General features: G+C 46.1%; 1 protein-coding gene across 1 annotated transcript in view; it reads left to right on the top strand.

The window, feature by feature from the left end:
- Positions 1-419: 419 nt before the first annotated feature.
- Positions 420-12,484, top strand: part of LOC147024522 (uncharacterized) — a 28,539-nt gene continuing 16,474 nt past the window's right edge. The window contains exon 1 of the mRNA XM_085884527.1: positions 420-6,841. Within this exon, the coding sequence (XP_085740653.1) occupies positions 2,559-3,299 (741 nt within the window). The 5' untranslated portion in view covers positions 420-2,558 and the 3' untranslated portion in view covers positions 3,300-6,841. The remainder of the gene's footprint in view (positions 6,842-12,484) is intronic.

Genomic DNA, 12,484 nt, shown 5'->3' with positions numbered 1-12,484 from the left:
ACATGACGGATGATTCTCCAGGGTGTTCACCTTTGTACACCATCTGCATCAATCCGGACCACAAAGGTGTTGCAGTCTTTAGCATCAGTGATGCTTCCCACAGTAGATCAAGCTTTGCATAGGGTTTCTCCAAGTCTGGATTTGTAAGGTGTTCGTAGTGCATTGATTCCATATTTCTGTTGTAGGTAAAGTGCTCCATGTTGATACACCAACAGCTTTGATGTCTTCGTTGGTTACATTGATCCTTCTGACTGGTTTGGTGGTGGTCGTTTTTGGTGTAATTCCTATAATAATGCCCATGCCATGGAATGTGTTTTTACCGTCAATGGTTCTGATGTTGTGATCAACATTATCTGCTGCATACTGAAGGAAATGCTCCGGAGTGCAGTTTTGTATATCTGTTCCCTGCATCATTGCTGCGCTCCTTTCAAACTTCTTTACTTCGGAATAGGAAAGGCAAATTCCATGTCGATGGAGCGTATCAATCAAAAATTTGGACTGGAAATGATGATGCAACTGGACGCCTAGACCAACCTGAAGGGGTACTAAAAGCACACGTGGACGCGTGGCTTGCATTATAGCCTGCCCGATTGATGCCAGCTTGGGTTCATTGTGCTGTCCAACGAACAATGTGCTGAGAAAAGTTTGTAAAGACCTAGGAAGGTAATCCATCCCCTCCTCGGCAGATGATATTTCGCGACAAGTTAGATAGGTATCATTGGACTGCTTCACATCCTTGATATCCTGTTTAATTAGCTTTGCTGCGGTCTCAATGATGTGGATTGTTTCATCCAACACACGGTGTTTCTGTTGGTAATGGAAGTCCTATAGGATCCGTGCAGCAGTGCTTACAAATGTGACTACATTGGGTTTTCCATTTATCTCTGTGAAGACAATCTTATCACCAAAGTGTTGCTTTATCTTAGTTTTCATGTATTTGCAGCTGTACGGGTCGCATTCGCATTCTTCTGGTTCTGTGTATTCTTTCATTTTCTCAACCAGGTCGTTGACAGTTATCTGTTCATCATGGTTTCGCTCCAAATAGTCGACTACTTTCAGAAAAGCTTCATTTTTGATCACATCCTTGGGTCGACCGCTCATTCGAGTGTATTTCGATGCTCGTGGACCATCCTTTAGCACAAAGATTTGAGGAACGTGTTTTCCCGTTCTAAAGTTGACACTGCACAGTTGGTGATAGGACTGCATCTGCTGCTGGTAAGTCTATTGCATACAGCACACGGGCACGAACCGTATCCACCCAGTCATTAGTGAAGCTGTCACATGCTGTAAGAACTTTGGCCGAAAAATCCATCGACCTGACTGGAATGAGCTTCCATTCTTGTTTGCGACCATCATATGGATCCGAACAACCGCAAAATAAACAGTCAGTCTTGTAGTCGAAGGGTGTCTCAGTTGATCGAAGGGCAGATTTTGGATCATCTTTACGAGGTAGACTGCCAGCTTGTTTTCTTTTCTTTGCACTGATCACATGGGGGTTTATATATTCTCTTCTGCATTTAATGTGGACAATGTCTCCAGGGTTTACTGTAATGTCACTTTGATGACTTTCGCTTGCTCTGAGAATACTTTCACACCATTTTGCTCCCAATGTCACAATGGGCTTTTCATCTGTCACTGACTCCTTGCAAAATACACATGTGCTCATCATCCTGCAATACAAGTAAGCATAGCATAATATTATGCATATTGTGCAAGTCGATCTTAAGATTTAGTATCTTAACAGCTCTTAATTATAACAACAGTAAAATGTTGAAAATACAAAATAGTACCTTAAGTATTCTTAACTATGTCGCGCTTTGCTCCACGTGGTTGGATCAGACTTCAGCACTCCATGAATTCAGTATGTCTTCTTGCACTCATTGTTATTGAGTAAATAATAAGTGAAGTAAAAAAAAATGTGAGATGGTTGTTGGTTTACATAAATTTTATCAAGTAAACAATGGTTCCATGAGGTTCCTTGTGTCTGAAAACATACAGAAGGACACCTCATTTATGATGTTGCGACAAATATTTACAAAATTATAACAATAATTGATCTGCGTGGCGTCCATTTTGGATTTTCACACGCTTGTTACGATATCAAAATTCACTAAGCCTCTCCTCAAACTTGTTTGTGGCTAATTTGGTGTTTTACTACAATTTTTCACATATCTTTACAGCGGTTGTGGTGAATTGAAGGACGTGACGTGTGATCACATGTCGCACGGCTCGAGCACGGAATAGATAAAGCTAAGATTCCGCTCGGTCGGGGGGATTGTCCCAGGGGCATTGTCGTTTACGGCGGCGGTTCACTTGGTGCTCGTTGAATGGTGAGAATTGAGAGTATATCGGACTCCGTGCTTATACTGATTTATTTTGCGGTGATTAATTGCACGTGTATACATTACTGCTTATGTACTCCTTGCTGCACCTGTATTCCCTGATGTGCCCGTAGAAGTGGCTTCAATCAAAAGGAATAAAGCCTACACTCTGAAGGTTCTTCTCTCGCTTTCATTTCAATTTATTCCATTTGGTTTTCTCGGCTCTCTCAACCAACGATGGACAAGATCTACAAACCGGAGAGGTTCGACGCAGACCCAAACGCGACTGACTCAGAAACGAAATGGTCGCATTGGTTCCGTTCCTTCTCACACTATCTGACCATCATCGAAGAGGGAGCCGACAAATTGGCCGCCCTTGTGAATCATGTCTCGCCCAGCGTATACAGGCTCTTCTCGGAGTGTGACACCTACGAAGCAGCGATCGACGTGCTGCAGGCGCTCTACGTGAAGCGCAAGAACGAGGTGTACATACGACATCTTCTCAACACACGCAAGCAAGCAGCCGGGGAGACAATCGATCAGTTCCTGCAAGCTCTGAAACAGCTGGGAAAAGACGGCAGCTTCCGGGCCGTAAACGCCGAGGAACACCGAAATGAAGCGACCCGAGAGGCATTCATCCAAGGACTCAGGTCAGCCCACATACGGCAACGCTTACTGGAGAAAGCGCAACCCACTCTTGAAAAGGTAGTCGACCAGGCTCGAGCGATGGATACGGCTCAGCAGCAATCTGAGTCATTTGGGACACCGATGCTGCTAATGAACGCCGCTACGGTGGAAACTCAAGGAACCCCACAGACACAGACACAGCCTGACACAGGGGGTGGAGAAAAACCCGAGGAGTCGGATACCCAGACCTCGACAAACTCCACAGCAACTACTTCGGTTGGTAAATGCTTCTTTTGTGGGTACAAAAGACATCCCGCCACAAATGCCCCGCCAGAGATGCCACATGCATGAATTGTGACAAGAAAGGGCATTATGCCAGGGTATGTAAATCTACTCTAAGGAGAAATAAACCCACTTCTGCGGCTCTCTACTCACAAAAGAAACTAACTGCAGCCTCACCGGGGAATCTATCCAAGGCTATCATCAACGTACGAATTAGCGGGCATATGGCTGAGGCTCTGATTGATACCGGTAGCTCTGAAAGTTTCGTCAACAGCTCGCTAGTGAAGGGCAGGAAATGGAAGATCCACCCGACAGACAATACGGTATGCATGGCCGCTACATCACTACAGTCCCACGTACGAGGGTACTGCAATGTTTAATTGGACGTAAAAGGGTACACGCATCGGGATGTAAGGGTACTGGTGCTTCGTGATTTATGCGCAGACGTAATTCTGGGTCATAATGTCCTCAAGCAGCACACTAGCGTCGAAATACCCTTTGGAGGAAGCAAACCTCGTCTAATTTTAAATGCTTTGACCACCGCAGAGGTAACGTCCCCCCAGCTGTTTGCTAACTTGTCGCCGGTATGTAAACCGATAGCGATCAAATCGCGGCGATATACCACTGCTGATATGAACTTCATCACTTCAGAGACCAAGTGATTACTGGAAGATGGAATTATAGAACCGAGCGATTCGCCATGGCGCGCACAGGTGTTGGTCACCGCCAATCAGAATCATAAGAAACGAATGGTTGTCGATTATTCCCAAACGGTCAATCGTTTCACCCAACTCGATGCCTACCCTTTGCCGCGCATAGACGAGATGGTCGAACGCGTGGCCAATTATAAGATATTCAGCACCATCGATTTGCGAAGCGCCTATCATCAAATTCCCATCCGAGAGGAAGACAAACCTTACACCGCATTCCAGGCAGGTAGACGCCTCTACCAATTCAGGAGGATTCCGTTCGGTGTCACGAATGGAGTAGCTTGCTTCCAACGAGTTATGGACGACATCATCTCAGATGAAAACCTCAAAGACACTTTTGTTTACGTGGACAATGTCACAGTGTGCGGTAGGGATCAGGGGGAACATGATATGAATCTGGACAGATTCTTGAGCATTGCTAGAAAATATAATCTGACCCTCAACTACGAGAAATGCATATTCTCGGCAAGGTCAATTGAACTTCTCGGCTACACAATAGCCGACGGCACGATTAAGCCTGATCCTGAACGATTGCGCCCACTTCGTGAGCTACCCCCACCTCAGGACCTGCAGACTGCGCCGGGTGATCGGCATGTTCGCTTACTATGCAAGATGGATTTCCCAATACTCCGAGAAAATACATCCCCTAGTGCATTGCAAAAACTTCCCACCAGATGCCGCTGTTGTAAAAGCTTTCCACAGCCTCAAATATGATATCAGTAATTCCGTGGTATTATCGATCGATAGCTCGGTGCCCTTCGTGGTGGAAACAGATGCTTCTGATCACGCGATAGCTGCGACGCTTAATCAGTCTGGGTGACCCGTCGCGTTCTTCTCGAGAACTCTCTCTGGAAGCGAGCAGAGACACTCAGCAATAGAGAAGGAAGCGTACACTATTGTCGAAGCCCTACGTAAATGGAGACACTATTTACTGGGAAACCATTTCACGCTCGTCACGGACCAACGATCCGTGGCATTCATGTTTGATGGGAAAAATAACGGGAAAATTAAGAATGAAAAAATTATGAGATGGCGGATAGACCTAACCTGCTATAGTTACGACATTGTTTACCGGCCCGGGAGGGAAAACCCTGCTGCAGACACCTTCTCTCGGGTCAACTGTTCGGCGACAATCAGTCGGGCTTTGCAAGACCTCCATGTGTCTCTGTGCCACCCGGGGGTAACCAGAATGGCACATTTCGTGCGCAGACAAAACCTTCCCTATTCTATCGAAGATATTAAACAAATGAATGCTTCATGCCCTGTTTGAGCTGAACTAAAACCCAGATTCTATGGCGCGGCTTCTGGCAGATTGATCAAGGCCACTTCTCCCTTCGAGAGACTAAAAATTGACTTCAAAGGGCCCCTGCCGACCGAGACAGACAACAGATACATATTCACTGTTGTTGATGAATATTCAAGGTTCCCTTTCGCATTTCCGTGCTCTGATATGACCTCGGGCACTGTCGTGAAATGTCTCTCTGACCTCTTCGCTATGTTTGGGAAACCTTCGTAGATACATTCAGACAGAGGGCCGTGTTTCATGTCGGCCGGGCTAAAACAGTTCCTATTAGAGCACGGCATAGCAACTAGTCGAACGACGGGTTACAACCCACAGGGTAATGGGCAGGTGGAACGATATAATGGAGTTATTTGGAAAGCCGTAACTCTGGCGTTGAAATCAAGAGGACTGGGGCCCGAGCGGTGGGAGGTTACCCTTCTCGACGCTCTGAATTCCATACGCTCTTTGCTCTGCACGTCCACCAATGCAACTCCTCACGAACGAATGTTTACTCACCAGCGACGTTATGTTGACGGCCAATCGGTGCCCAACTGGCTAACCCATCCCGGAACGGTGTTCATGAAACGCCCGGTACGACAAAGCAAGTATGAACCCATGGTGGAGGGGGTCGAACTCATCGATACTAATCCAGAGTATGCTCATGTCAGGCTCCCGGATGGCAGGGAGACCACTGTGTCGGTTCGCCATTTGGCTCCCTCAGGTACTCCTCCCGCAGGTACACCACCATCTGGCACTCCTCCCTCTGACATCCCCTCCCCAGGTGTTCCCCCCCCAGGAACTCCACCCGAGAATGGTGGCGACGGAGCTGCCGCGTTCCACCCGAGAGCGATCGGGGAGTTATCCCCGGCACGAGTCGAGGCTCACCAAGAGGATCGGAAGCCTCCCTCAAGTGAAACCGCCATTTACTCCCGGAGAGGTCGACGGATAATACCCCCTCGCCGACTCAATCTGTAAAGGGGATTATCGGCATCCTCGATGCTCATGCTCCTATATGCTTGTTACATAATATATCGATGCTCATTACCATGCTCCTACAACTCAAAATAATCCTCACTGCTTGGCATGTATGCTTCTGTAGTTTAGATAGTTCGCGTTGCTTGAAATGTATACTCCTATAGTGCTGAAGTAATCATGGTGCGTTAGTTGGGCCTCTAGTTACATTTTAAAGACGGGGAAAATGTGGTGAATTGAAGGACGTGACGTGTGATCACATGTCGCACGGCTCGAGCACGGAATAGATAAAGCTAAGATTCAGCTCGGTCGGGGGGATTGTCCCAGGGGCATTGTCGTTTACGGCGGCGGCTCACTTGGTGCTCGTTGAATGGTGAGAATTGAGAGTATATCGGACTCCGTGCTTATACTGATTTATTTTGCGGTGATTAGTTGCACGTGTATACATTACTGCTTATGTACTCCTTGCTGCACCTGTATTCCCTGATGTGCCCGTAGAAGCGGCTTCAATCAAATGGAATAAAGCCTACACTCTGAAGGTTCTTCTCTCGCTTTCATTTCAGCGGTCGTCCAAAAAGCTGGTTTTCACTCGCGAGTACTGCCGTACTTCAGCACCCCCTAAATGGGCCAACTTTACAGAAATGAAGGTCTGAAATGGAATAATATTGATCTAAATATATTCTCCTTCCATGAACACCTAGAAATAGAGATAAAAAGCAAGATTATATATGATTTGGTTGCAAAATTATGAGCAAAATCCTGAAAATTGGAAAAAAAATTGGCAGCCATATTGGATTTATGCTAATGAAGGGAAGATCAAATATGAAATTTTATTATGCTAACTATAAGATAACCAAAGTTCATAGGCTGCAGTACAAATTTAATCATATATGGCCATTTAATGACGTAAAATAGCAAATATAAGAACATAAAAAATATTGAAATTTTCGACGGCGGCCATTTTTAGGTTATCTCTACCGAGATGACCTAATAAAGCCGGACCAAATGTCCGTCCGTACGTCCGTCAACAATTTTTCTTTCCGATCTTGATGAAACTTAGTATGTGGGTAGAGGTCGATGAGTGTTGCACAACGATATAACTTTTGTCCGGGTTCAAGGTCAGGGACGAGGTCACGTAAGTTATAAAAATCGCCATTTTCAAAACCTATCTCGTCTGCCATTCCACAAGATATTCGGCAACTGTTTATTGATTATGATAGTAAAAAATATTATCTTGTATCTAACCGAACAGATTTTTGAATTTCCTTCCCGTTTGATCGTCACGTGATCTGGACGATGGCCTAAAACGCCGATGCGATTTGCAAAGAAGGAAGGAAGGAGAAATGAAATATAAATATTAAACACATTTTTAGCCTTTTATATTTCTACATTTTCCGCCGAAGGTGCAAAAGTTTCAAAACCAGAAATGGGTAAACGTCGGCATTTATTTTCAAAATGTAATTTTGTGCGCGCGTGCCAAAATGCCGAGTCATCTTTAACCAAACTGCGCAGTAGAACTGCGCAGTAGTCTGGTCATGGCGTCTGAGCAGTGGCCAGCGTGGTTCAGATTGACTGGTTTCTGGGGCGAAGGTGATTGTTAAGAAGAATGTCGGCGGTATAAATTTGAGTGGCTGTTTTGGTGATTTAATCACGCAACATCTTGACAACGAATATTCTGGCCGAACGATTGCATCAATTCAGTGCATCAGCAGGGATAATTCGCAGGCTCCTCTCGATCGTGCCGATATCTAACATAATCACCGGCGGACATAGGGCTGCAGGCTGTGGGGCGAGGCCACGGATCCCGGATGAGGGGATAAGTGATAAATTATGCTGCATGCTTCGGGCTTTCTGATTAATATATCAATGAGTACATTCCATAATTAATGAATTAATAATTAATGAATCTGGCACACAAAATGTTTTTTCATACCTGACGTGTTACTTTGTGCAGTGTCACAAAACTTCTGTGGAATTAATAATTAATGAATTTGCGAGCTCTAACGATTTTTCAAACCTTAATATCTCTATAAATACTTGACCAATTTTCATTCTGAAAGTTACATTATAATCAGTGAAGAATAATCTACAGGATTATCATAATCTCCGAGAGCTAAGCCTATTTTTTCGTTTTTTTTTCTACAACCGGAAGTGAAATGTCCCCAGAGAGTGGACGGACCGGAAAACCACGTATTGCACCAACTGGTGATTCTGATGTGTTAATCCGGGTACTAAATGAACAATACATGCTTATTAATTATGTCATTAGTAGTATTATCCTAGTGTATCTCTGTGAACTACTTCAATCTAAACGGTTAATTTGGACTGTTTCGCGGTTACCTGAACTGAACATTGAGAACTTGTGGTATTGTAGAGATGACCGTCACCCCCACACGGGGGTAATTTTTATTTCCATTTCCTCCTGGCTTTTCGTCTCTGTTTCCTGTTCTATTCACCGTGGCTCTGGTGTTCCTTCCTTTGTCTCCTGCGTCTCCGTGAATTTCTCCGTCACCTCCACGTGTCTCGTCCTGCATGTCTCAGTCACCTCTTTTAATTCTTCTGTCGTCCCGTTGTGTCTCAGTTCACACGTCTCAGTCACCTCTTTCAATTTTTCCGTGGTCCCGTTAATTATCGTGGCGTCGCTCGTTCCCTTGACCTCACCGGAAACCAGCACGAACCGAACACATTCCGCACTCCCCCTCGTTGGTTCGGTGTCTCCGCCACGTGGCGCCGCCATCTTGTGCTCCGCTGTCCGCCTCCCCTCTCTCCATGCCTGCCTGTCTGTGTTCATCGCATCCACCCTGGCATTCATGTTTTCCACAAATCGCCCCATAAACTCTATGCGGCCTCCCATGTTTTGCGCATTTGATGTCATTTCGTTCACATCCTGCATCATCCGTCCCAAAACTTCCAACATCTGGTCCATGCTGGAAATCGCACATGGGGGGCGCTCATGCGCCGCCCCAGCCACTGCGCCCATTACAACCTCTGGGTCGGATCGCGGGGGATCTTGCATGGTGGTGGGGTCCTGGACCATGGATCCTACTACATCAACACCATTATCTCTACCCACCTGCCTCAGCTCACCATGGCTGGCCATGTCACGTGTTGGGAATAAAATTTGAAAGCTCATAATTTAATGGGAACGGAGGGTCGCTCTACACACCCTTGATCCGGTTCCCGTTAATTTAATTTGGAGACGGATGGGTTTGAATCCCACTCCTGACACCAGTGTTGTAGATTCTTGCCTGTCCGGCATGCGCATGACCTTTTCAATCCAATCCAGGCCGCGCATCCAGTCGTAGCTTCCGGATCAACGCCGAAACCCAGCTACGGGTGTTGTTAACCACACCATAAACCAGCCAACTTTTCTGTCCACGCGCGACAGGGTCAATCGCCGAATTGTCGATATACCTAACTATTCGCGCGGACAAAAATTCCGGGAGTTTATACCTCAACAGGACCTGCACGAAAATGAACCGCTTAAGCAGCTCTTTCCGTATGCAATTGCTGAGCAGTTATATATCGCCATGCCCCGTCGGACCAGATGTACGTTTTATCGGCTAATAATCAGCCAGCTAACATTCCGAACGCTCCATGGCAGTCAATGTGAGGAAGGGACGCAACGAGCAGGTGACATTTAACAATGGGGACATTTATTTCCACACAGGCAATGCAATGAATGGGGGATGGGGAAAAAGACATGAGCAAAAACCTACAGCCGAGTACTACTATGAAATGTCAAGCAAATAAAACACAGGCTCTTAACAGTTTCCTACTTATTAGAAGGGCCCAGAAACACGCGTACGCACACCCACACACACCCAAGAAATGGTGGCTGATGTCTTTAATAAGGACTTCAACTCGGAGGGACAGATGAGCTGAAACCCAGAACCTATCTCGAACCTCTCCACCTCGTGTGGTCTTCAAGCTGTTCGGACCCGGGCTCCAGCGAGAGCGAGCTGGATCCAATCGCCGTGAGCCGAGATCCTTCCCGAGCTCCAGCGAATCCTCTCGCGCTTCTGAACATGTGCCGGTGAGACGAGGTGCCGATCCTTCCCATCGATGCGTCGCTTCCTCGAAGAACCACCTCCAAGGAGTCTCATCAAGCCGGGAACCAAGCGGAGAACAAAGACTAAAAAGCTCCACGAACTAAGAAGAGCCAGCCGAACCGGGCGACGAAGTAGAGCGCAAAACACGCATGACTCTCGCAACTGGCGCTCTCCTCTCTGAACAACAACCAACAAGCTCGAGCCGAGCAACCAGCTCAACTCTCTTTCGATGAACAAAGCAGCCGACTCTCTTCGACGAACCAAGCAGAGCCCAAAAAGCGAACCAAGCCAAGCAGAACCCGAAGGCCTGCTGAAAAGCCAAGCCGAAGCAAAAAGCTCTCCAAAAAGCCTCCCCTAACCCGAGCCAAGCAGAAGCCGAAGGCCTTCTGAACCAAGCAGAAGCAAAAAGCCCTTCGACCCAGAACCAAGCAGAGGATCTCATCCTTATTAGTCCATGGGCCCAGGCATATATCGGTACCATCTGAGGAAACCAAACTTTAGGGCTACTAAGTTATTGGTAGGGACTATATGATTATTTCAATATGTGATAACCGTTCCAGAAGAGCAACTTAGTGTATGTATTTTGCATTTTTACCATTTTACCATTCTGAGATATTGACGTTTTGGGGGTAAATAAAAAAAAACCCCCAAAAAAACCAAGGACCACTGGGAGGAAGTGGCAGAGCTGAAGTCCACGCAGGAGGAAGCAGACACCCGAATGCTTCTGCATGCAGCAGAGGCTGGGTACAAGGCTGTGGTGATCACTACCGAAGATACAGATGTCCTTGTGCTGTCTTGCCTTCAATAAGGACATCCCATGCCCCGTGTATCAGAAGTGTGGTACGCAAACCCGCACACGGTTCCTAGGCATTGACAAGCTTGCTAGATCGATGGGAGACAGTGCCTGTGATGCCCTGGTTGGACCGCATGTGTTCTCCGGTTGTGATACAGTCAGTGCCTTTGCAGGCTGGGGAAAGATGGGCGCCTTGAAGCAAATGAAGTCGGATAAGACCTTCCAAGAGGCCTTCAGTCAGCTCGGTCATTCACGGGAAGTATCCACCGAGCTCTTTCAGAAGCTGCAAGAGGTCACCTGCCACATGTACGTGCCGTCTACCAACACCACGAAAGTCAATGAACTCCGACATCAACTCTTCTGTGCCAGACGGGGAGAGATAGAGTCCATTCAGCTTCCACCATGTGAAGACTGCCTCTTCATGCACGTCCTCCGTGCAAACTACCAGGCTGCTATTTGGAGGCGCTGTCTGCAATGCCAACCCTATGTTCCAAGTCCCAAGAGTTGTGGATGGACCACTGATGATGACGGGAAGCTGGCCATCGAGTGGATGCAGGGTTCTCCAGCACCGGATGCAGTGTTGCAACTGCTTTCCTGTAAGTGTGGACGGTCGTGCAAACTCCCAGACTGCACGTGCCTTGCCAATAGCCTGAAGTGCAAGTTGCGAACCTGCAGCAACCAGCCCGCTGATGTCGAGGAAGAGGTTGTAGACCTCGAGGACTCTGATGCTGAAAACAGTGATGAAGACTAGACTACTGATCCATGGTGTGAATGTTTTGGCACAATCACAAGGACATTCATGGCTACAAATATGCATGAGTAAAACATAGTACATAAACATGCCACAGTAGCGTGGTGAAATTTGGGTTATCCGTAAATTTCACATTTTGGACGCTTGTTGGAACAAGGGTAGGGGAAGGGCAATTCCTTTAACTGTGGTAAAAACTTGTAAAATGTTCATAAATGTTTTCCTCATACAACATGTGCATGTTGTAGGCTACTGCGGTTCAGTAGCACTACCCAGGGAACTTGTATGACAATATTATAAATAATATGTACTGAAAATCACTAATCAGCAACATTTTGATAGGCCCTATTGTTCGCTCCTTTCTGCCATAAAACAAATTCTGCCTTCAGGAATGACAGAAAGGATTATTCGGATGGTATAAATAAAGCATTTCAGACATGTATTTGTGGTTTGCAGTTCATTCTAGCCCCATGTGGAAACAGCAATTGCATCATGAGTGAATGTTTCTGAGTTTGCCTTTTCGCTTTCATTATGCGGAGGGTGGGTACATTCTAGAGATGATAACTACCAATAAGCTGCCAGTCTGCAATGGTTATCACATCAAAATATGATATATATATATATATATATATATATATATATATATATATATATATATATATATATATATATATATATATATATATATATATATATA

The sequence above is a fragment of the Eptatretus burgeri genome, chromosome 6 (assembly GCF_056783735.1).
Source record: "Eptatretus burgeri isolate ZD-2024b chromosome 6, Ebu_testis_v1, whole genome shotgun sequence".
In the NCBI taxonomy this organism is placed as follows: domain Eukaryota; kingdom Metazoa; phylum Chordata; class Myxini; order Myxiniformes; family Myxinidae; genus Eptatretus; species Eptatretus burgeri.
Note: the sequence above shows the minus strand (reverse complement) of the source record. Positions and strands in the feature narration are given on the sequence as shown.